The sequence below is a fragment of the Argopecten irradians genome, chromosome 1 (assembly GCF_041381155.1).
Source record: "Argopecten irradians isolate NY chromosome 1, Ai_NY, whole genome shotgun sequence".
Classification (NCBI taxonomy): Eukaryota; Metazoa; Mollusca; class Bivalvia; order Pectinida; family Pectinidae; genus Argopecten; species Argopecten irradians.
Window position 1 is genome coordinate 20,471,430 of NC_091134.1, and position 23,496 is coordinate 20,494,925.

At 35.6% G+C, this 23,496-nt stretch overlaps 1 protein-coding gene across 1 annotated transcript in view; it reads right to left on the bottom strand.

Moving 5' to 3' along the window:
* Window positions 1-23,496, bottom strand: part of LOC138320329 (von Willebrand factor D and EGF domain-containing protein-like) — a 46,391-nt gene that overhangs the window by 16,061 nt on the left and 6,834 nt on the right. Inside the window, exons 5-8 of the mRNA XM_069263254.1 lie at window positions 9,730-10,022; window positions 8,148-8,234; window positions 7,634-7,740; window positions 62-356 (exon numbers count right to left, since the gene is read on the bottom strand). Of these exons, the coding sequence (XP_069119355.1) occupies window positions 62-356; window positions 7,634-7,740; window positions 8,148-8,234; window positions 9,730-10,022 (782 nt within the window). The remainder of the gene's footprint in view (window positions 1-61; window positions 357-7,633; window positions 7,741-8,147; window positions 8,235-9,729; window positions 10,023-23,496) is intronic.

The following is a 23,496-nucleotide window of genomic DNA, read 5'->3' on the forward strand; positions in this document are numbered from 1 at the left end:
TGAATAAATGTATACGATTAGACGATGACAACAAATGTGGGGCCGAGTCTTAAGTACGTACCAAAATATCTGGTGCAGAAACATTATTCCAGGTACTATGAAAGAAAACATCTTGGCGGAACTTCAAACGGATATATGTTGATCTACTTCCTGCATTAACTGTGTTGTCTTCCGCTCCATACACCCTTAGAGGTTTACTAGTATTCCAGTCCAAGGTGGATATACGTAAACCACAGTTGGTATTGGCAAAAGACACTGCTTCATCGCTTATACCTCCTGGAGAACAGTCGTTACCGGTGTTAGGTGTCTCAATGACAATGTCTGTTGTGCACACGGACTTCGCATGATCACGTCTCCTACAAGAGTAAGCAGTTCAATTAGCAAGTTAAGTACAGGTCCGCATAAGGATCAGATAAGGGGTGATCCATGATAGCCACATTTTTTTTCATTTTTGCACCAAAGAAATATCTCACATAGATAAATGAAAAACACAAAAAGTGTTCTTGATAATCAGTTTATTTCACGTTCACTGTGCATTCATATATGGATAAATACATATCACCAGTGGTGACGGCTGTCCCAATCGAGGTATTAGTTTACATGACAATATGACACAAATACAGATCTTTACTATCATTACGTTTGATAAGGGAATCTACTGACAACATTCAATTAGGAGGTCACCTTCTGATGAACTTTGGAAATTGCCAATCAAATCGCTGCTTCCCGAATCATGACCGAAGACGAAACAGTTTGGAAAACTGTCAGAATTATATTCATGTACGAAGTCATCTCGTCCATAGACCACAACAAACCTAAATGTATATGTATAGTGGGACGAAATGTCGTTTTCAATTGATGTAGCACGGTGTAGTAAATGCATTTGATCTGAAGTACAGGTGGAGTTGAAACTATTTTATTGCAAAAACAAATATAACAGAATTGGGCACAAGTTATCACAATGTTTCAATGTGTCCTATAATCTTCACTGAAGTGAAAGGTTGGTTATGTCCAAAATAGTCCTAGTCTTTTTGAGCCAAATCTGTTTCTTTTATGTGTAGAACTGCCAGTATGAAGATACAAAATGCAAAAGTTGCAAAGACTGGATCCTCTTAAAGAATGATATTCCCAATTCTGATTCATGACTATTGCATAGTAGGTATTGCCTGATCACTTCAGAAATGTTAAGGAATCCAGATACATACTGTGATTGATAGCCTTGTGTTGAAAAATATCAAAACATTTGAAAGACAAAGTTCTTTTATGATAATCATGAAAACATAAACCTTAACCGAAAAAATGCAAAGTGAACAATAATTCTGCTGTGTGGCTGACATTGACTTTAATATCCTTTAAGTAGACATTTTACTTTAACAGCATTATTTCACAGAAGCTAGAAATAGTTGCGATTTCAATGTTCTAGCTCCTTTTATCAAAACAGGAAAGGGCGGGATGCGGTAGGACAGGACAAATGTTAGTAGTACATTACGAAGTCCCGGCAGCTGAGTCATTACATCAATGAAATGAATTATGTTCATCCTGTTAATTTTATGGACGCAACCATCTTGAATAACTCATGCGAAAATGGACAAAAGGGGGTCAATGGGAGATAATTCAAGCATATATACATGTAAATTTGGAGAGTTTCATCATATTTTACACCTTCGGATCGGATAATAACAATGAAATATCGATAGTATTATTTTTTATTTCATTATACCCTCGTACCCCTTCTGTGACCCTATAAAAAGGAATCTTGTTAGTTGTTAATAAAGTGGTAACTGTTACTAGTTCCATAGTTTCTTGAATTTTCTGGTGTGTACTTCAGCATAGCTTTTTTGTATGTGCAGAGTTGTCGTTGAATGGTGAATGGACTCCAATGGTTTTTCCCCGACATTTTGTTTTGTTGTACTGCATTTTACATATATACATTACCACTATTTACAAAGACAGAATAAATACAGTCTAGGAATGATATCGTTCGATATGTACATGTGTGGCCCAGGTTATATCCTTAGGGTTCCTTAGGGTTCCGCTCTCTGTAATTGCATGTTAAGATAACGACATATTTTGACAGTTTCATATTCTTCATTAAGGACGAACACACGCTAAACGAGACAACATGTATATATAGACAACTCTCGTAGACGTGGATTCCATCTTTGCATAATACAGTTAGCTCCCTTGCGGGTAGGTATCTATTGTGACGTCATTATTTGTGTGCCAATGCATGTCGTTTTCTCCGAAAAGAATGACATTACGCTCATAAACACATGACGTCACAATCAATACCTACCCGCCAGAGGGCTAACTCTGTCGTCATTTTAACGTACAACGCACCTTTAATGTCACTGTGCCGCTCAGTCAACCCCACAGACCCTGTAATGTAAATATCCAGGAACTAAACCATACTATTGAGCCTGTCGCTTTAATGTGCCACGCGCACATGTATGTATAATCCTTTTATAACCTGTACGTGCAAGGCTGTGTTCGATTAGCCAAACATTTAACCGACTGACTTACGGTTTGATGCATTGCCCGCGCTATTGTAAATACATATAATTAACACGTTCATTTTAGACATACATATCAATCATAACCGATATATATATTTGTGTTCGCTATGCTCTAACTTCGCAAAAATATACTCATTATTTTACTGGCTGCTGCTGAAGCTTACAGATGTGATATGTAATGAAATATATAACAGAAACCATAATTGAGAATGATTGTCAATTTAGTAATTGGCTAGCATATCCAGAACAACTTGATAACTGAACAATTAACACAAAACTTGTGTTACAAAACATTGCATAGTATAAACTCAATTATGAACATAAAGAATAGCATCTATAAAAAAGGTGGCGAACCAAAAAAGGCCACAAAAAGGTTCATCCATATATTTATCATGAACCATGTACCTGTTCATATATACATTTAAAACATGGCTGTGGTGTCATCTATTGTTATAGCTTGAGGTATAGTCGGAGCAAAGTCTACTATTATCACCCACTACTGTGGAATAGTTTGTGAACTATGTCAAGGGAAAGGGTAACTATTACAGTTGAAGGTGAATGCAGTGACTCAGGTGAACATAGCTTAGAATGTAATCAGAAAGACATCCTCATTTATTAAATCCTCAGCGAGATGGATTAAAGATTAACCCAGGTACTTGTCAATGTTGTTGTGATCGCACAGTATTTGTAAACGTATTTTCAAAATACCGATATACCTATATATACATTTGTATATGTATACAATTTTTATCACTTCATTCACAAAAAAAAATTTGATCTGTTCTTTCACAGCCACTATCCATAACCAAAAAAGAATTCACTTGAACAAATCGAGAAGAGAGATTAAATCCCATGAGACAAATGTTGAATTTTCTGCCAACATGAAAGTGCAAATGATTGACATGCTTTTTTTCCATATTTTGTATATCCAAGTCACTTCATATTCTATAAAAATGGCATTAATCAAACAAATTTACATCCCAACACCCTTCAAAAAGACATTTTTCCCAAAGAATACTTTCAAAAGCACACTATTTTGCAATATGATTCCACTAGTTTGTGCATATATCCAAAATATTGGGGAATATGTTATGGTTTTTTTTCTTCTAAACTTCGCTATAAGGCATGTGTTGCATGGGGAAAAGATTTTTACCCAAATCACTCCCAATTCAAAAACCCAAAAATCATCACCACTGCATATACAGAGCTATACATATTTATGGTCCTCCATGTTGAACAGTGAAAACTTAGCTGAGTAAATGTTTCAGTGTGAGTATCATATAGTACCTGTGAATGGTTCTTTCAAAGAAATCATGCCAATCATGATTCTTGTTCTCCGAGTGAGGTAAATAAATGAACATGAATAGGTCTCAAGGTTTAAATATGTAGTAAGGGTTTACCTGGAAACTAAACTGAGTAAATGTTTTAGTGTGAGTACCATATAGTACCGCTGCATGGATCTTTCAAAAAAAAACCATGCAAATCATGATTCTTGTTCTCCTAGTGAGGTAAATAAATGAATCATAAATAGGTCTCAAGGTTTAAATATGTAGTAAGGGTTTACCTGAAGCTGTGGAATGGTTAAACAATACCGAGTGTAATAGTGGAGAGTACCGGTGACATTCAGTGCCATGTTTTAAGTATGAGAAACAACTCAAACTGTGGAATAGTCAAGATAATGAATAGTTCTCGGCCCTTACTGGCCTCGAACAATTCATTTTCTTGACTATTCCCCAGTTTTCGGTGTTTCTCCTATACATACATATATGATTAAACGCGATCTACACCTGTTCACACATATATCTATCATATACGATACATACTTGACCAGGACTCAAACACACATAAGCTTACTTTCAATACTGTCTATCTCCCTGTGTGTTTCTGAGTCTTATTTATAACACAGAATTATACAATCATTACTTGGCGATGATACCAACCACTTAATACATCAGATACCATGATAGTTACAGACCTTGAAGCGTGTAATGTTCTCTCGAAACGAGCTTAAAACGCAAAACGCAAACGAAATGCCAAACGAAAACGGACGAAAACGCAAACGAAAAACGTAAAAGAAAAACGAATAGCGTGAAACAAAAAAGCGTTTCGATAATCGCTCAACGCAAAACGAAAAACACAAACGAAAAACGTACTGTATAACATAAGGAACACGTGTCCAATTTGCATTCACCAGTTTCACTATTAGCATTACATATGAGATGTTCGTAAAACTCATCTCGGCCATTTCGTAAAAAATCGATTCAAAAATCGTATTTTTTCCCGGGAACAACCCCCGAACCCCAACCTCCCCCTCCCCAAAAGTCAGCAATATCTCGCGCCTTCGGCGCTCGCGAAAGCATTAAATTATATCGTAAAAATCATCTCAGCCATTCTAAATTATAATTGTTTCCCGGGGGAGACCAAGAAACCCCCAAACTCAGCAATATATCGCGCATGATAACACAACAACGTATACCTATAAACCAATTATTACGAACAGACCTGGCTTGCTATCACATAACATTGACAACTGACCGTATATATACGTTTAGCCCTGGGACATACACACCCAACATAGAAAATACTTGTCGGATAGTAGCTTTGAAACTTTAAAACGATGTTGCATACCTTTCTACGTCTTGTTAGTGTCCATCTTTCTAATTAGTTATTAGAATAAACACCTTTCCTCTGTTATCACGGACTGTTTATTTCTGTCTGTGTCAATTAATAATCTAGGACTACCAGGCTTTTGTTGAAAATTAGTTTACAACACGACGTACATGTGCAGCTCCGTATGCGATCGGGGCACATTCCATACACGTGGTCTTGTATTTGTTTGTGGTTTTCAAATAAATAAAATCCAATTATATATATATTTATAACTTATACTTCGAATAACTTGGTAATTGGTAATTTTTGTATGAAAACAAAGTTTATAACTTTAGGCATTGATGAAAAAAAAATCCCTTTCCGATAAGTGAATTGAGAGCAACTTACGCCGAAACCCATCATCAAGGAAATGTACATTACAATCTGATAGCTATTGATTTATTTAGTGATGTATTTATTCACAACATTTAAGGTTACTGATGATAAAAAATCAATCACGGGCTACATCAGCTAACCGATAGTCAAACTGAGCGTTTCCAAAACGAATTCATAGCATATCTATTGCGCATTTATCGTAGCCCTTGTGTGGTTATCTCCAGTGAGAGCCATGCAGGTAGTGCGTTAGCGTTCAGCATTAATGGAGTGGGACGACTGATTTGCCAGGTATAAGTAAAATGTTAACGGGTGGGAAGTGTTGCCTGGTGTCTGTGGTGGCATGCTTCAGAGATATAGCTCTATGAAAGAGGTCACCATAAAAGAAGACACCGCACGAATAATGCTGCAGTCCACCAAAACATGCGCCGGCCTCTACATACACGTTACACACTGCACACAAAACTGTACATGGAAGGTCGTCCTTTCAGATATGACCCTCATCGTCGAAAGGAAATGTGCTAATTTTGATCCGACGCCGATAAAAAACCATGTAGGGGTATGAAGAAATGACTGTGTTTAATCCTATTGTTCCCAATTCTCAAAAATAAATACAATTGTATATGATTTTGAGCTCAATTCTTAAAATATTTGTAGCTGCCATAACTGAGCGAATTAGACTTGATATTTTATCTTCAGTAATCTATTGAAAACCATACGATTGGATTAATTAAGCCTAGAAATAATTCAAATGTACTTATATGCTGCCTTACAAACATTAGTTATAATAGATTTTATTGAGTTTAAGATTTATAAAAATCATTACTTATTTCCAAATGTAATCACCTATTTATAGAACTCCCGACACCCCGTGACTCTCATAGAAAGATAATCAATAGCATACCATATGAATTCTTATGGGGTGGCAAAACGGATAAAATAAAACGTGACATTATTGTTAACTCGTACAAAGAGGGTGGATAGAAAAAGATTAATTCAAAGTTTTTCATAAAATCTCTTAAAGCAACATGGGTAAGAAGAATATATAGAGAAGATGCTGGTTTGATTTGTATTTTTTTTTTTAAATATGAAGACAAGCATTTACTAGTTAATTGTGGAACATCTAAACTTAAGAATACCTTGAATGAATGTACTAATGTATTTTGGAAGGATTCATTTAAGATATATGATGACCACATAGGCGAAAATCCATGGTATAATCAACATATTAAAATTTATAACAAACCAGTCTTTTGTAATGATGGGTATAAAAAGGTCTATTTTCCGTATATGATCTTGTCAAATAAGATGGCTCACTTTAAGATTTTGTGGAATTTCAAGAAAGATATGGTCTAATATCCAAATTTTGACATATCTTTGTATAATTAGAGAGCAGTGAAACAATATATGAACAACTTACAACACCCCTTTCATTCTGAATTGCCTATAAGTTTATCGAATATACCGCAAAATTTGAAAATCATACTGAAGAAGTCGAAGAGTGCTCAAGATATATATTGGGCGTTGTGTCATAATGAAATAAAACCTCTAGCACAACGGAAATGGTCTTTGATTTTTAACATAGACGAAAACCAATGGAAAGAAATATACGCAAGTCCTTTTAGAACCATCCGTAGCTCAAAGTTAAGATAGCTGCAGTATCGAATTAACCATAAAATTCTAACAACTAATTCTCTTTTACATAAAATGGGAATAAAACAAGACCCATCATGTACGTTTTGTAAAAATAACTCCGAACATCTGTTTTGGGAATGTGGAAAAGTTTGCAGTTTCTGAAGAGAATTTAAACATGTCCCTCTCCGCTTTAAATGTCGAATCACCTCATTAACCAAGTCAATATCACAAAATCTACACAGTACCCATAACTGTGTTCACCCACAATCTGTGGTGTCCTGTACTTTTTGGAAACTCTAAACATCGTGTAGCTCAGTTAATTTAACCACCCCCGCCATGGTTTTTTTTCTGAACCCTTCTCGATATTACAAACCAGCGCAATATTAAATGCTAACGCAATATATTCATGATCTATAAAATCGGACCAAATTTAGTCAAAACCCATTCAGCTATTAATGACTAATAGATGTTTCGGGCCAGGTGAGCTAAAATCAACTTACTCTGTATCGTCATCATCAGGAAAATATGCACATCCTAATGGGACTGTTAAATGTATCATGATGTCAATGTAAGCACCTTCCGATACAGTATAGCTTGTCTGATCAGCCTGAAACACAATTGCAACTGTTTACTGTACGAATCATATGCATTTGTTTAATAAATCGTTTTTCTCTTCTGAGAAGGGCAATGCGATCAATATCTCAGAAGAATTAGCCTTGCTAACAGAAAAACGGTTTAACTAGTAAACGTTATAGAGAATAGATGAGTATATCTTACACCAAAATTACAAAAAAAAAAATCTTATTGTAGGTACCTCCTCGGTCAGTGATCAAAATACTTGTTTGTTTTTCTATACAAACCAACTGTGCCAAAATCAACACTTTTTTCTCATTAATTCAATAAGCCCGAACTGGCTTTCAACACAAACATATTGAAAAATATATCTAGAAATTTGTATTATACATTTAAATTACTATTTTCTTTACATGACACAACAAAGGTACATGTATTTACCTTAAAGCCAGCTTCAAAGAATTCACTTGCCCTGAATTCACTTAGTAAGCTTCCATTAAGTGAACGAAGACGGATTTCACATTTTACCTGAAAATCCAGCACAAATAAATATATCTCCATTTGTTCATGCGAAATGTACGAATAACTGTAACGTGTCGATTTAAAGTCGAAATAATATGTCTTAAGAAAGTGAGATCATAATATTTATTGTAGTCTCATTTCACGAATCAATTTTTACAACGCCAATGTTTTGCAAATCAATTTCTTACTATTAGTGCAATACAACACATGTACAGTAGACTTATACAGAGGTGGACAGTGGGATGATCTTAACACAGAAGACCTAACGAGCTGAGAATGTTCGCCTTTTCTTCGAATGAAATTATCGTCAATGATTTTTTTTTCACAAGACGTTGTAAGTTTCTTATGCGATCTTGAAAGAAGTGTCCTTTATTTTGAACAAACTTGGTAGCCCTTCATCACAGTCCAGCATGCTACAAACGAAACATCATTTGTCTCCTTGAAGGTTGCATGAAAGTTAAGGACGTCGCGCACAATGTTCGGTCACTGTTACGTCACGCCGGAATTTCATTGGAAAAAGCGTTGAACAGTAAAATAATATAAGCGCAATACTATTTTTAATTGAAAAACAGAAAGGATATATTTATTCAATTACGGGAGGACTCTTATCAAAACGTCTACAATATTTTTTTATTGATGCGTTTTTGTTGAGAAAATGAAGTTTTTTGCGCGACAGATGTAACAGGCATCTGTATACGGTTTCAGTTAAAGTGTCACTGTGGTCATACTGAACACCACATGGTGGTAAAATTTGACACAGAGATTCCCCGAAAACGCACTATAATGACGTCATTTCGTTAGAATGAATTGTGACGCCATACTTCAAAATGGTGAACTTTGTTTGTAGACTTGCCGATCGACAGATCCGAAGAGAAAAGATAAAAAAAAGTGAAAAACCACAAATACACACAGTACAAAACGGTACTAATTCATGACATAGAGACATGAATTGTTAAAATAAAAATAATTTTTCTTCTATTTTAATAACATGTCAGAAAATATAGACTGCGACGTCGTTCTACTTTTTTATCGAACAAAACCTTTGTCTTGCAGAAATGACACAAAATCAAATTTTTAGATTGACTGTTCTGTCACGCAAGTTCACGACGTTGAAAAATGACTATATTAGAAATTATTTTTTTCTATTCAGAATAAAAAATACGTTTTTGCTCAAATGTACATGTGCGAAATCTCTACTAAAAATTCAAAAAAGTATTCGAATTTTTTTTTTTTTCTTTGTCTTGCAGGTTTGCCGAATGTCGGAAATGACGTCAATTGCGCTCGTCATGTTATAAAATAATAACGTCTTTTACATTCAATGACGTTACATTATGCTACAGGCTATCAATTATGTATATAGTTATCTTAGTTTTTGAAGAGTCGTTTGAAAGATTTAGCCTGTTTTTCCCTGTTATCAATCATTTTGACCAAAGATGTAACCATTAATCTTCGCAGGCTATCAGTTATTGAAAAGCATCATAACTATAACAGGATTACTTACCAGGAAATTCATCCTGTAGGTATCTCTCCAGCATATTTCACTCAGATGAGTGGTCGACAAGTTTGCAAATGGAATCCGTGAGTAAGAGCAGCTTGTAAGTTTGTCGTTGTTAATGTACCAGTCAACGTCATATAAAAACAGACTCGAGTTTATATTGTCAATACTGAATGCTATACTGTGCTCAAATTTTATTTCGATGTTTATAACATCAGTGCCAGGGACACCTACTAGTGGCCCTCTTCTTTCTTCCTCTACAGCTGATACTGTAACATCGTACTCCAAGTCTGTAATATCTACAACATGTATATGTATCAATGAAATATATATTACTTACGTCAAAATGATGGCATACAATTATTCTTAATCTAATGGTCGGTTCTCGTATTAATTGCATATTACTCAAATGATATTAGTAAAAGGTTAGCTGTGTTAATAAGAAGCGATACTAAATGTTGTCATTCCTTTTGCTTTATTCACGAAATAGCAGGTATACATCGGAGGGTAAGCTGAAATAAACAAAAGACAGGTCGATAGATTAAATCATTAGAATACACAAAATCTTAATATATATCACATTAACTATTTGTCATTGGAAAATGCCATATAAATGTTACTTCTATAAACTAGGTATTACTGGCACCCAAACATGCCTCTTTATTGGCTAAAGTCATATCTACTTTTTTTTTTAATGTCGGGTAAATTGTAAATAAGTGTACCTGGGGATCTGTTGGCGTCGGGAACTATCATTGGAGAGGTGAGTGTAAAATATGTTGTTTTTATTGGCAGTTTAACAAATGTATAATGTATTAATTCACTCCTCCATCTTTAAGTGCCTCCTCAAATTAGTTTTCAGTTCTTAATCTCCTAAGTCATAATCTTATGCTAGGTGTATGCTTCTCTTGGGGTTTGTTTTCATGTACCATAGAAAATGAAAAAAGAAAATAAATGAATGCTGATCAGGATACTTACCATCGAATTATTAAACTTGTTCCAGTTGGCAGATACAATCTAGGTCGGGTTGTGCTCATTTGGTTCCTCGGACTGTTAACTAATTATTATGTATTTATAAATGCTTGACATAATTCTTGAAAAGGATAAATTCATAAACCCATCTTTAAATAAAGATCAAGATGCTCAAGTAGAATCGACGACATTCAAACTCCAATCAATTCACTGGTTTCTGTTCACTTAATACAAAAATACCTTGTTAAGTATTCATTAAAATTGTAACTCAATGACAATGTAATGCAAATATCCTTTTAGTATTAAAATCAGAATTTTTTTCAAAGATATATTATATGTTAGGAACACATGCTTTTGATACATAACAATATCCATGGATATCAAAAACATAAAACTGAAATATGAAATAAGTAATATTGATACACTAATACACAAAAAAATGCTATATACTTTAACCAAGAGAACCATGGGCTTAAAAGGGACCGCAGAATCAAATCAAAAATAGATTCCTGGAAATCCCCTTTTGGGCACAGATTTCATAGAGAGGTGAATGTTTCGGAGCCTGCTGATTGGGTATTCAGGGCGCATCAGTTTCAAATGTTTAATGTGTGGGTTGGGCAATACATGTAGATGTAAAATATGTAAAGAAATTTTAAAATTCTGACAAGTGTGTGTCTGACCGGGGGAGGTAATCAATATTGGAATTTCATGAATATTTTAGTCAATTTTTGATGCGGAATTCAACATAAGATGGAAACCCCCACATAAAAGTTTAGCAAGATGGTAGATCTTTATATCTTTTTATTCACATGTATGCCAGATGCCATTCTTCAAAATTAGTGACAGGTGACCAGACTTGAAAACTCCATTTAACCTGGACAGTGGCAAACGTTAATATATCGTATATAGCGAAATCATTTGGTTCTGCGGTCTCTTAAAGGTCACCTGGGTTTTGATACAGAATAAAACAAAGGCTTATAAACACTACATTTTTGCCCATTGCGCACACATAAGAGTCAGTTAGGACTGAATTATTTGAGAGCATATGGTTTTATGTAGTGCATAAATGGCAAGAATATGACAAATGACCTTAACCTCTAGTAAAATAAAAACAAATCACTACGTTTGGTAAGAGACTACTGAATTAAGTGGTTGTAAGGATCTATATTTTAATCAGAATGCGGGTGAGGTATGCCCGTGTGTTGTCTTCGGCGGCATTATTCAGTGAGATAGCACTATAAAAACGTTCCCCCAGGGATCTAAAAATAAGTGTTATCAATATGGCTCAACCAGAGTGTCCATAGACCCTTTTAGATGTTTAAGGGGTTTAGATAAAAAAAAATCGGTACATTTTTAAAATTCATCTTTTACATAGTACTATAGACCAGAAGGGTTGAAAGCTCCCCAAGACAAAAATAGGACGTTCATTTAATCAATCAAACAAACAAAATAACTACTTCCTAGGGGAGAATCTGTGACCACAAGTATGGAATTCACAATTTATGTAATTGGCCTAGAGATAATTCATTCTATGAAGAGTGAATGATTCCAGCACCTATGAATTCGGAAGAATTTTACCCATTTTGGCGCCACTTATCTGGTCTCTGGATGTCGGTCAGGACAAAATTGGGTGTGATGTGAAAAACCTTTCTCAGGCTGATAATTTTGCAGAGTGTAATTCATTACTCAAACAATACTCAAAAAAACTTGGTTTCCCTATATAAGTGAATTTGACATATAAATATATATATTTTAACTGACTTTAGCCTTACTTGCCAGAATATTCACGTTAAATTAGTATTTGAACTATTTTTAATCTCATCGAAAGCAATATCGCCTTTTTTTTCTTGAAGAAACATAGATAAGGTATTGTGTATGAAGTATCAGAAAATTAAGTGGAGAGTACGTTTGATAATTATTGGGGGGTTTTCAACTAGAATAGATACTAAGTCTAGTTCTATAGTTTTATCAATTGTATTTCAATCCATTTGATACAATGTTGCCAACCTTGGATTGGCCTATAACATTAATCATTGTGATATTCTTGTGTCATTCTGTTGCATCAATATTTATAAATTATCACTTATCAACTATGTTTGCATGCAGGTCAGTAAGCGAAACTATCAAATGTATATATCAATACCGGCCTATCAAAATTAAACACTTTGTTAAACAACATTTTTTTTTCGTCGCGCGAGTAAAGGAAAAGCCACCAATCACAACGCTATCATATCTTGAAATACATACGGAATCTACAGTATTGCACCTACCGCCCTGCATCTGTATGTAGAGCGTTATAATTCTTAAGAAAAAGTCGGGTCATCATTATTTGGCCCATATATATTTATAAGGGTATATTTATTTTCCATGGAAAGCCAACTGCTAATAAATTACACTAAATATCACTGTGCGACTCTTGTACTTCAAATTCAAAGTCTATTTTTTGAAAATACATGTACATGCACGTGTAATGTGGATACACCAATTGCTTGTTTTGTTTGTTTGTTTGATTATTTTAACGTCCTATTAACAGCCAGGGTCATGTACGGACGGCCTCCCATGTATGCAGTGTGTAGCGTGTGTGAAGTGCGAGGTGTGTGTTTTGGGAGACTGTGGTATGTTCATGTTGTGTCTTCTTATATAGTGGAACTGTTGCCCTTTTTATAGTGCTATATCACTGAAGCATGCCGCTGAAGACACCAAGCAATACACCCCACCCGGTCACATTATACTGACAACGAACGAACCAGTTGTTCCACTCCCTGTATGCTTAGCGTTAAGCAGGAGCAGAAACTACCAAATTTATATACTTTGGTGTGTCTAGGCTAGGGGACAGAACCCAGAGCAGTCCTCACAGGGGCGAACGCTCAACTCAAAGCAAAACGTGAGATGGTGCCAAGAGAGGCATTAAGAAAGATAAAGGTTCGGAAGAAAAGAAAAGATAAGATCCTCAATTTAGTCGCCTTTTACGATCATGCAATAGGAACAGCAGGTAAAATTCTAACGCCCTACCTGCAGGGCGCACACCAATTGCATTTGATCGAGAAGAACTAGTTTAAATGTTCTCTTCGCGTTGAAACATACTAACGCGAAAACAATATTTAAAAAACCCTTTAGAACTCATTAAGATTATAACATACCTTTTCAAATTCACAACATGCACACACATTATCTTATATTTTACAAGCTCTGATTTTCAACTATCCTCATCGGCTTATACATGGTCACGTGACGTTCAATATACAGCATATTGTCTCGGTGTTAAGAAACATCGAGTAAAATAATCTTTCTTTGATGACATAACCCAAACGTTGAGTTCTTCAGGGTGCCGGCATGTAGCCATCGTTCTTCAGGTAGGAATTAAAAAAAAGTTAGACAAAATTTGTGACCACCTTGGAGTTGAAAACCTAAACATAAAGGAGATCATCCGCATAGGTAAAATAGTGAAGGACACCACGTGACCTGTCAAACTTACACTGATAGGCATAAACTATTACGTAAAATAAAAAAAAGATAAAAAGTTCCCAGAAGAACAACTCAAAAAGGTAATAATAACAAGGGATCAGACACCAAATCAAAGAGAAGATGGAAGGAAACTAAGGAATGACATAAAGGAGAGACGATCAAAAGGTGAGAAAGTAAAAATACGAGGAAACAAAATTGTGGAAGACAAAGACACTACACCAAGTAACGCTCTACGCAATAATGATAGAGAAGTTAATATTCAAAATCACCCAAGTTAATGGACAGGATCACAACAAGAGGCATTACAGCGGCATCAACTCCAACTGGCCCAACAAAAACTGTCATACCAACGGAGAGTGGAGATAGCTCCACCTCAAAGACATTAAAAAATTAACAATAAAATCCGGAAAGCAGAGCTATACATATACAGATGTCTCAATGAATGAGTCAATGTTCAGTGAATGTTCAGATGAGTCAGACCATGAAGTAGAAAAAACACTCCATCAACAAGAGGCCCATGGGCCTTAACGGTAACCTGAGTTAGAATATATAATGAAACAATTAATGAAACAAATTAAAGACATATAATCACTTTATGCTGGACCTTGAAGTTAGTCAGTGATTTATAAATTTGCCTTTTTAGACTATGAAGAGTATTTGCTTTCATCAAACCTGTGAACTTAGAAGTATTTTTTTAATAATCATTTTGATCCTATTTGGTCCTGCCCCTCAGGTCCCCAAGGAGGTCATCGAGGACTGATATGGATGTTAAAATGCTATATCTTAGGCTAATAATTCTAATCGAGTTTGACTAATTTCCTATTTAAATTGGGCAAATAATGTTCACAGATATGATTTTCCAATATAAACTAAAGTAAACTTGACCCCTCCCCAGGGGGTAACGTGAGACCCCAAGGTCATATAATTCACAATTTTTATAATACGCCTTATTACCTCTCCATCTATAATTATTTGATTCTACTATTTCCAGAATTTTAGAAGATTTTTGAAGTTTAAGCCTATTTGACCCTTTTTTAGCCCCACCGCTCTGCACCCAGGGGGTCGGCCACGACCAATATGGATATGATATTAAAATGCTATCTCAGGCTAATAATTCTAACCAAGTTTGACTCATTTCCTATGAAAATTGAGCAAAAAATGCTAATTAATGTGTTTTTCCTATATAAACTATAGTAACCTTGACCCCCTCCCTAAGGGGAAACAGGAGACTCCAGGGTCATATAATTCACAATTTTTATAAAAAAAACATTAAGACCTTTTCATCTACATGTATAATTGTATTAGAATCTACCATTTCCAGAATTTTAGAATAAAATTTTTGAAGTTTTAGCCTATTTGACTTTTTGGCCCTGCCCCCCCCCCCCCCCCCCCCCAGGGGGTCGGCCTGGACCAATATGGGTATGATGTTAAAAAGCTATCTTAGGCTAATAATTCTAACCAAGTTAAACTCATTTCAAATGAAAATTGAGCAAAACATGCTCATAAATGTGTTTTCCCTATATAAACTATAGTAAACTTTACCCCCTCCCCAGGGGGAAACGCGAGACCCCAGGGTCATAAAATTAATAATGTTTTGTAAAGGATCTTAAGATCTTTATATCTATGAAAAGTATTTGATTCTACCATTTACAGCATTTCAGAAGAAGATTTTTGAAGTTTTAGCCTATTTGACTACTTTTGACCCCGCCCCTAAGGCCCCTGGGGGTCAGTCATAGAAAATTTGTTCATAGGAATTAATGGCCATCTGATACTGCTATTTCCGATAACATTTGACTCTTTTCCTATTACAAATGACCAAATAATGCTCAAAAATGTGTTTTCCCTATGTAAACTTTAGTAAACTTATCCTCCTCCCCAGGGGAAAACAAGGGACTCCAGGGTCATATAATTCGCAATTTATGTAAAGGACCTTAAGACCTTTCTATCTATGAAGAGTATTTGATTCTACCAGATCTGTGAGTAGAGAAGAAAATTTTTGAAATTTTACCCAATTTTACCCCTTTTTGTCCCACCCACAGCCCCCTGGCCTGGATTGGCCTGAAGGTTTGTGCAAAAATGTCATTGAAATTGCTTCAGCAGTTTTGGAGAAGAAGTCGAAAATGTAAATTGTTTACGGACATACGACGCACGACGGACGACGACGGACAAAAGGCGATTAGAATAGGTCACTTGAGACTTCGTCTCAGGTGACCTTAAAAGCAAAACATCAATAGGATGCCAGTTTTAACGTGAGAGAAAGCGATGAAATTTTAACAAAAACCAAGCTCACAGTCCTCTACACCAAAGTGGATTCTCTGCTCAACACATGGGAAGCCGTCCTTACATGACCATAGCTGTTAATAGGACGTTAATTAATCAAACAAACAAACAATAAAAGGAAAGAATTAGACATTGAAATTAACCAAACTAATCCTGATAGTATTGGCCTATCTGAAGTAATTCCAAAACATAATCCAGGAAACCTACAACGTGCCGAATTCTCCATAGAAAACTACTACATGTTCAACAATACATTAGAAGCAGGAAGAGGAATAATCTGGTATGTGTCCAAGAAACTGAAAGTGGAAGAATTGAAAATCAAAAGTGAATTTAATGAACATGTGTGGTGTGAGATATCACTCAGAAATGGAAAAATATATGTAGGCTGTATCTACAGAAGCCCAACGAGTACTAATGCCAAGTCGGCTGATCGAAGACACCGTACAGAATAACCAACAATTCATAACTATGGGAGACTTCAATAACCCAAATATCAACTGGAGTAACGAAACAACAACAGAACCCTTAATCACTGGCAAATTTCTGGATTGTATACAAGACAACTTCATCTTCCAGCATGTGAAGGAACCACTGGGTAAAAGCGACCATGTACAACTGTCCTTCCAATGAAAATCCATGAACCCTGTACCTCTGCTTTAAGCAATAAACCAGCATATTTCAGAGAAAATTACCAACAGATGAATGAGGATATAATGGAAACAAACTGGGACGATATACTAAATGAGAGAAACGTTACAGATTCCTGGAATATTTTTGCAGAAAAAAAAATAATTCAAGTATCGAACGAAACATACTAGTGAGCAAACATAGGCCAGTATCAAACAGGAAACCCTGAATGGACATAAATGTAATAAATGCTGTCAAAAAAAAGAGCATGGTACAGATATCTTGGAAACAAGACATGGTCAAATCATGTATTATATATAAAGGAAAGGGACAATGCCAACAAAATAAAAAGAAGATCTTATAAGGACTACGAAAGAAAGATAGCAGTAGAATCCAAAAATAATCCGAAAAGTTTCTGGCACTATGTCAAATCGAAAACTTCTATTAAAGAGGGAATACCACCAATAAAAAGAGACAATGGCAAAACAATAGCTACCAATGAAGAAGCGGTAATGGAACTAAACATGTTCTTCTCCAATGTTTTCACTAGAGATGATACTACAAATATTCCTCAACTTGATGTGTCACAGCATAACATTGGAAATATAACTATTTCTAAAGAATCAGTGAATAAAAACTCCAAACAATTAAATCAAGCAAATCTCCAGGGCCCGACAATATACATCCAAAGATTCTAAAGAAACAGCAACATTAATATCTGAACCACTTACAATAGTTTTCAACAAATCACTCGAATACTTCCGGACATTTGGAAACTAGTCAACATCATACCTATCCACAAAAAAGGATATAAAACTATACCAAAACATTACAGACCTATTAGCCTCACCAGTACAATCTATAAAACCACGAAATCCATAATTAAAGACAATATCATCGATCATCTGAAAGATAACCATTTATTAAGTAGACATCAGTATGGTTTTCGGCCTAATAAATCGACGGTTCTCCAACTACTTGATGTAATAGATGAAGTCACTAGGATGTTATATAGTGGTGAATATGTAGACCTAATATATCTAGACTTTCAAAAGGCTTTTGATACGGTCCCACACCTTAAACTGATCAGAAAATTGGAGCAATTGGCATAACAGGTAACATCCTATTGGATCAGAAACTTTCTTGAGAACAGACAACAAAGGGTGATGATAAATACCGTGGTCAACATGGTCAACAGTGATTAGTGGAGTCCCCCAAGGGAGTGTTTTAGGGCCAGTGCTTTTCTTGGTATATACGTCGTGACCGCAACTATGAAACTATTTGCAGATGACAGTAAAATCTTTTACCAAAGCGGATCAGAGAGGGAAAGAGAGACAGTTCAATCAGACCTGAACAAACTGGAGGAATGGTCGAATGCATGACAATTACATTTCAACTGCAACAAATGCAAAAGTCTGCACTTTGGTCACAACAACTCAAACTAGGTTTATAATCTAGGACAAGAAAAAAATTATCAATCCGTTGAAGAAAAAGATCTGGGAGTAATAGTGGATACTACTCTCAAATTTAGTAAATATGTAGAGAAAGCAGTAAAAAAAACCAAATAACTGGGTGGTTAAAAGAACTTTCAGTCATACGGATGTGGATATGTTCATGCCACTATACAAATCATTAATAAGGCCTCACATGGAATATACAGTGAATGTATGGAATCCCATGAACCTCAAGGACACCAAAATGATTGAAAAAGTACAACGTAGAGCAACAGAAGTAGTGAGACAATTGAAACATCTACCTTATCCAGAACGTTTTAAAAAAAAATAGGAATCCCATCTCTTCAATACAGGAGATTAAGAGCAGATATGATCCAAACATTCCGGATACTGAACGGATTGGATAAACTAGAAAAAGAGGATTTCTTCGAAATTGAAACTAACAGAAGAACTAGAGGACACAAACTCAAAATTAGGAAACCCCAAACAAGACTTAAGATCAAACTCCTTTCACATTAGAGTGGTTAATGATTGGAATAACCTATCGGAGGATGTGGTGGACAGTGTAGGATGTGGTGGACAGTGTAACCATAAATCAGTTTAAAAGTAGACTAAATAAACACTGGAAGAACCTGGATATAAAATTTCAACCGACCTGTATTTAAAGACAACCCTCCTTACCAGAAGACAAATTACCGTTAAACTCTGTGATACTGCGAGACTTTTAAAAAAAATGACAGTATTCAATTTTTAATAAAGAATGTGAGACATTATAAATATGGTATAAAATAAGTACCAAGGAACTGTAAATGGCAAGCGTGGATTTGTGTAAATAGAAAAGAGGATCCCACAACCAAACATATATAAGGATTAAGATAAAGTAATATTAAGGAAAAGGCACAACTAAGCATCAATGATTACGAACTATTCAAGGTGGTCAAGAGACGAAATCGTCTAACTAACAGACCGAAGCCAGGTAGATTAGGTAGTATGTAATTTGTAACTTTCAATGTAGTTTGTAACTTTCCGGTCACGTGACTTAGGTAAACAATAACAATTCACGGAGGTCCAGTAAAGTGAAAATACCGCGGTTATCCGAAGAGACCAAAGTTACCCAAAGACGGATAGTCTATTTAAGACTTCCTGAGGGTAGTCATTACAAAAAACATCAATCAGTGGGTAGAGAGGCGATGTAATCAACTGAAATACGAACCATGTCAACACAGTCCTCAAAGAACAATGGCGGCGTCCTTAGCAACGCACAGAAAAAATCCCGTGGAAGGCCTCCCGGCTCCAAAAATGTGTTGAAAACATCCCAAAGAGAGATGTCAACTGGCTCAAACTTCATAACAAACTATGATTTACTGAATAACAGTGATGAAGAGGATTTGGGATGGAAATGCATTGATTGCGATAATGTATTTTCCGATCCAGAGGACAAAATGTTAGAATGTGAACGCTGTACATCGCGTCATTGTATACGATGTCTAGGGAAATCGGAAGATGAATATAGAATCCTCCAAGATTCTGATTACATGTGGTTCTGCATGTCTTGCAGAGAGAATGTACAGAAAAACAAAGCAACAGATCTGAAGATCGAGGAACGTTGCCAGGCTATTATGGAAAAATATGAGAAAAGAATAACAGCTATGGAGGATCTGATCAAAAACCAAATGTTCGCAGTCCGAGGTGCGAAATATCGTCAAAGAAATGAGAGCGTCAGAGCAGGAAAACAATATTGAATGGCCTAAAATTACTGACATCCCTCAATCCCGATCACCACCACAGGATATCAAGAATGTTTTCTCTGAGATAAACGAAAGAAAAGCTAGAGAGAGCAATATGGTGGTATACGGTGTTCCAGAAACTGAATCTACGGACAGTAAAGTAAGGAAGGAACACGACACAGGTATTGTCTATAAAATCCTCAATAAGTGTGAAGTACATGATCTTGAAGGAAAGGTTACCAGATGTTCCAGAATTGGACAATATCATCAGAATAACAAGGAAACAAATAGGAAAAATAGACCTATGCTTGTGTCGTTGAACAATCTTGAAACAAAAAAGAGTATTTTCAGGAACATCAAAAACTTAGGCCACGACCAGGAACTAAAAGATATAAGAATAAGCAACGATCTCACTAGGGCAGAAAGGGAACAAGAAAAACAGTTATGGGAACTGGCTAAGGAAAAAAGACAACAAAATTCCTCGGGGGAATATACCTTCAAAGTCCGAGGACCTCCCTGGGCCAGATCAGTGAAAAAAGTGAGGAAAGCAGGTTTTTAAATGGAAACTTCAACCATGAAGATAAAGACAGAAAGCAGAGGCCTGTCGAACACCTAAATTGTATGTATACTAATGCGGATCAACTAAAAAACAAAATGACAGAATTAAACATAAGAGTGAGTAACTACAAACCAGATGTAATCGGAATTACTGAAGTGAAAGCAAAAACTAGATTACAAAGTTACAAGGAATCAGAATACAGCCTAGATGGAAATGAAAATTATTCACTGTTCAGCAAGAACATTGAAACCCCTGCGGGTAGGGGGTTACTGATGTTAATAAATTCCAAGTTCATAGCAAAAGAAGTAATAATGGAAACACAGTTTCGTGAAAATCTGTTTGTAGAAATTAAAACTGGGAAAACTACAAAACTGCTAATAGGATTGATATACAGATCGGAATCGGGAACCATGGACAACAACAAAAAATTACAAGATTTGATTGAAGAAGCCGCTCAGAAAAAATACAACAAACTTTTGATAATGGGAGACTTTAATTATCCAAATATAAACTGGGAAACATGGAATACAAAGAGCGAGAATACAGATTCTCAAGAATACAAGTTCATTCAAAAACTCCAAGACAACTTTCTTTTCCAACATGTCCAAGAACCAACAAGATGGCGAGGTCAAGACAATCCGAATGTCCTAGATCTTATCATAAGCAAAGACGAGCATTCACTATCAGATATTGAATATCAAAGCGCTTTAGGTAAAAGTGATCACTGTGTACTACTGTTTAAGGTCATTTGTAAAGTAAAGATAGCTCTACAAAGCAAGAAGAAAAAGAGTTATAAAAATGCCAATTATGAAAGGATAAACGAGGAGATAAGTGATACCAACTGGGACGAAATAATTATGAACTCTAACAACATCAACGAGAATTGGAACACTTTCAAAAAGGTGGTCAAAGAAATAGAAGAAAGCCATGTCCCTACAAAAATCATTAAAATAGGTCGGAACAACAAGCATAGTTTCCCAGCAGATACAACAACACTTGAAGCCATAAAAAAGAAGCATTCGTTATCAAGGAAGGCTGCAACTACAAAGGATATGAACGTGAGAAAGGAATACAATAGGGTCAGAAATAAAGTAAGGAAATTAACACGCAGATTGAGGAAAGAATATGAGCACAATATAGCGATAAAGGCAAAGTCGGATCCAAAAGCAATTGGATGGAATTATATAAAATCTAAATCTACGTCGAAATCAGAGATTGGAGAACTATATGCAAAACCAGCGGACAAAACTTCAACTAAAGTTACATCAAATAAGGGAAAAGCTGAAGTGTTATGTCGGTTTTTTAGCAGTGTATTCATACAGGAATCGGACACGACCCCTCATCTGTACATAAGAGAAGTCGCCGAAGAGATGTCACAAATGAATATAGAACAAGAAGCTGTATCAAAGATCCTAAAAAATCTCAAACCGGATAAATCCCCCGGACTAGACGAACTCCACCCGATGTTCCTGAAAAACACCTCTGGTACAATATCATATCCAATAACGAAGTTATTCAACCAATCAATTTCAACAGGAACTCTCCCGGATGATTGGAAAAGGGCTCGAGTGTGTGCCATTTTCAAAAAAGGAGATAAGTGTGAACCGGGAAACTATAGGCCTGTAAGTCTCACGTCAGTTGTTTGTAAAACACTAGAAACTCTAATAAGGGATCATATAGTAACATTTATGAGGAAAAACAAGTACTTCTCCAACAAACAATACGGTTTCTTATCAGGTAGATCAACAACATTACAACTTTTAGAAGTTTTGGATAAATGGACAACTGCTTTAGATAAAGGTGACGTAGTCGATTGTATATACATGGATTATCAGAAAGCTTTTGATACAGTTCCGCACAACCGTTTACTGAATAAATTAAACTCATATAATTTCAACCAGCAGATGAAAAATTGGATTTCATCTTTTTTGAAAGGAAGACATCAAATGGTAACAGTGAATGGCAAAAATTCCGAATGGTCAAGTGTAACATCAGGAATTCCACAAGGATCGGTTCTTATTATTATTTGTGATATTTGTTAATGATCTTCCAGATATAGTGCAGTCAGACGTATACTTATTTGCGGATGATACTAAAATATTCAAGGCTATCCGTGGCAAAGATGATGCTTTAGATCTGCAAAGTGATTTAGATACAATGTCGAAATGGAGTGAAACGTGGCTTCTAAAAATGCACCCAGATAAATGCAAACACATGAGGATACACAAACAGAGAACAAGAAACCAACGTGAGGAAATTATACAATACCAGCTCAATGGAAAAACACTGCAACATATAGACCAAGAAAAAGATATAGGAGTAGTTGTAGATTCCACGTTAAGCTTCGACACCCATATATCAGAGAAAGTAAAAAAAGCCAATTCCATGTTTGGACTTTTGAGAAGAACTTTTCAGTTTTTAGACATCAAATCATTTATTCCGCTATATAAATGCTTAGTTCGGTCTCATTTGGACTATGCTTGCCCCGTATGGGCGCCTTACCTACAGAAGCATATAGAAATGATAGAAAGTGTCCAAAGAAGAGCGACAAAATGTCTACCAGGAATGTCACATCTAGCATACAGTCAAAGGCTGGAGAAGCTGAAATTACCAACATTGGCATATAGAAGAATACGAGGAGACATGATAGAACTCTTCAAAATTTTAGATGGAATATATGACTCCGAATGTT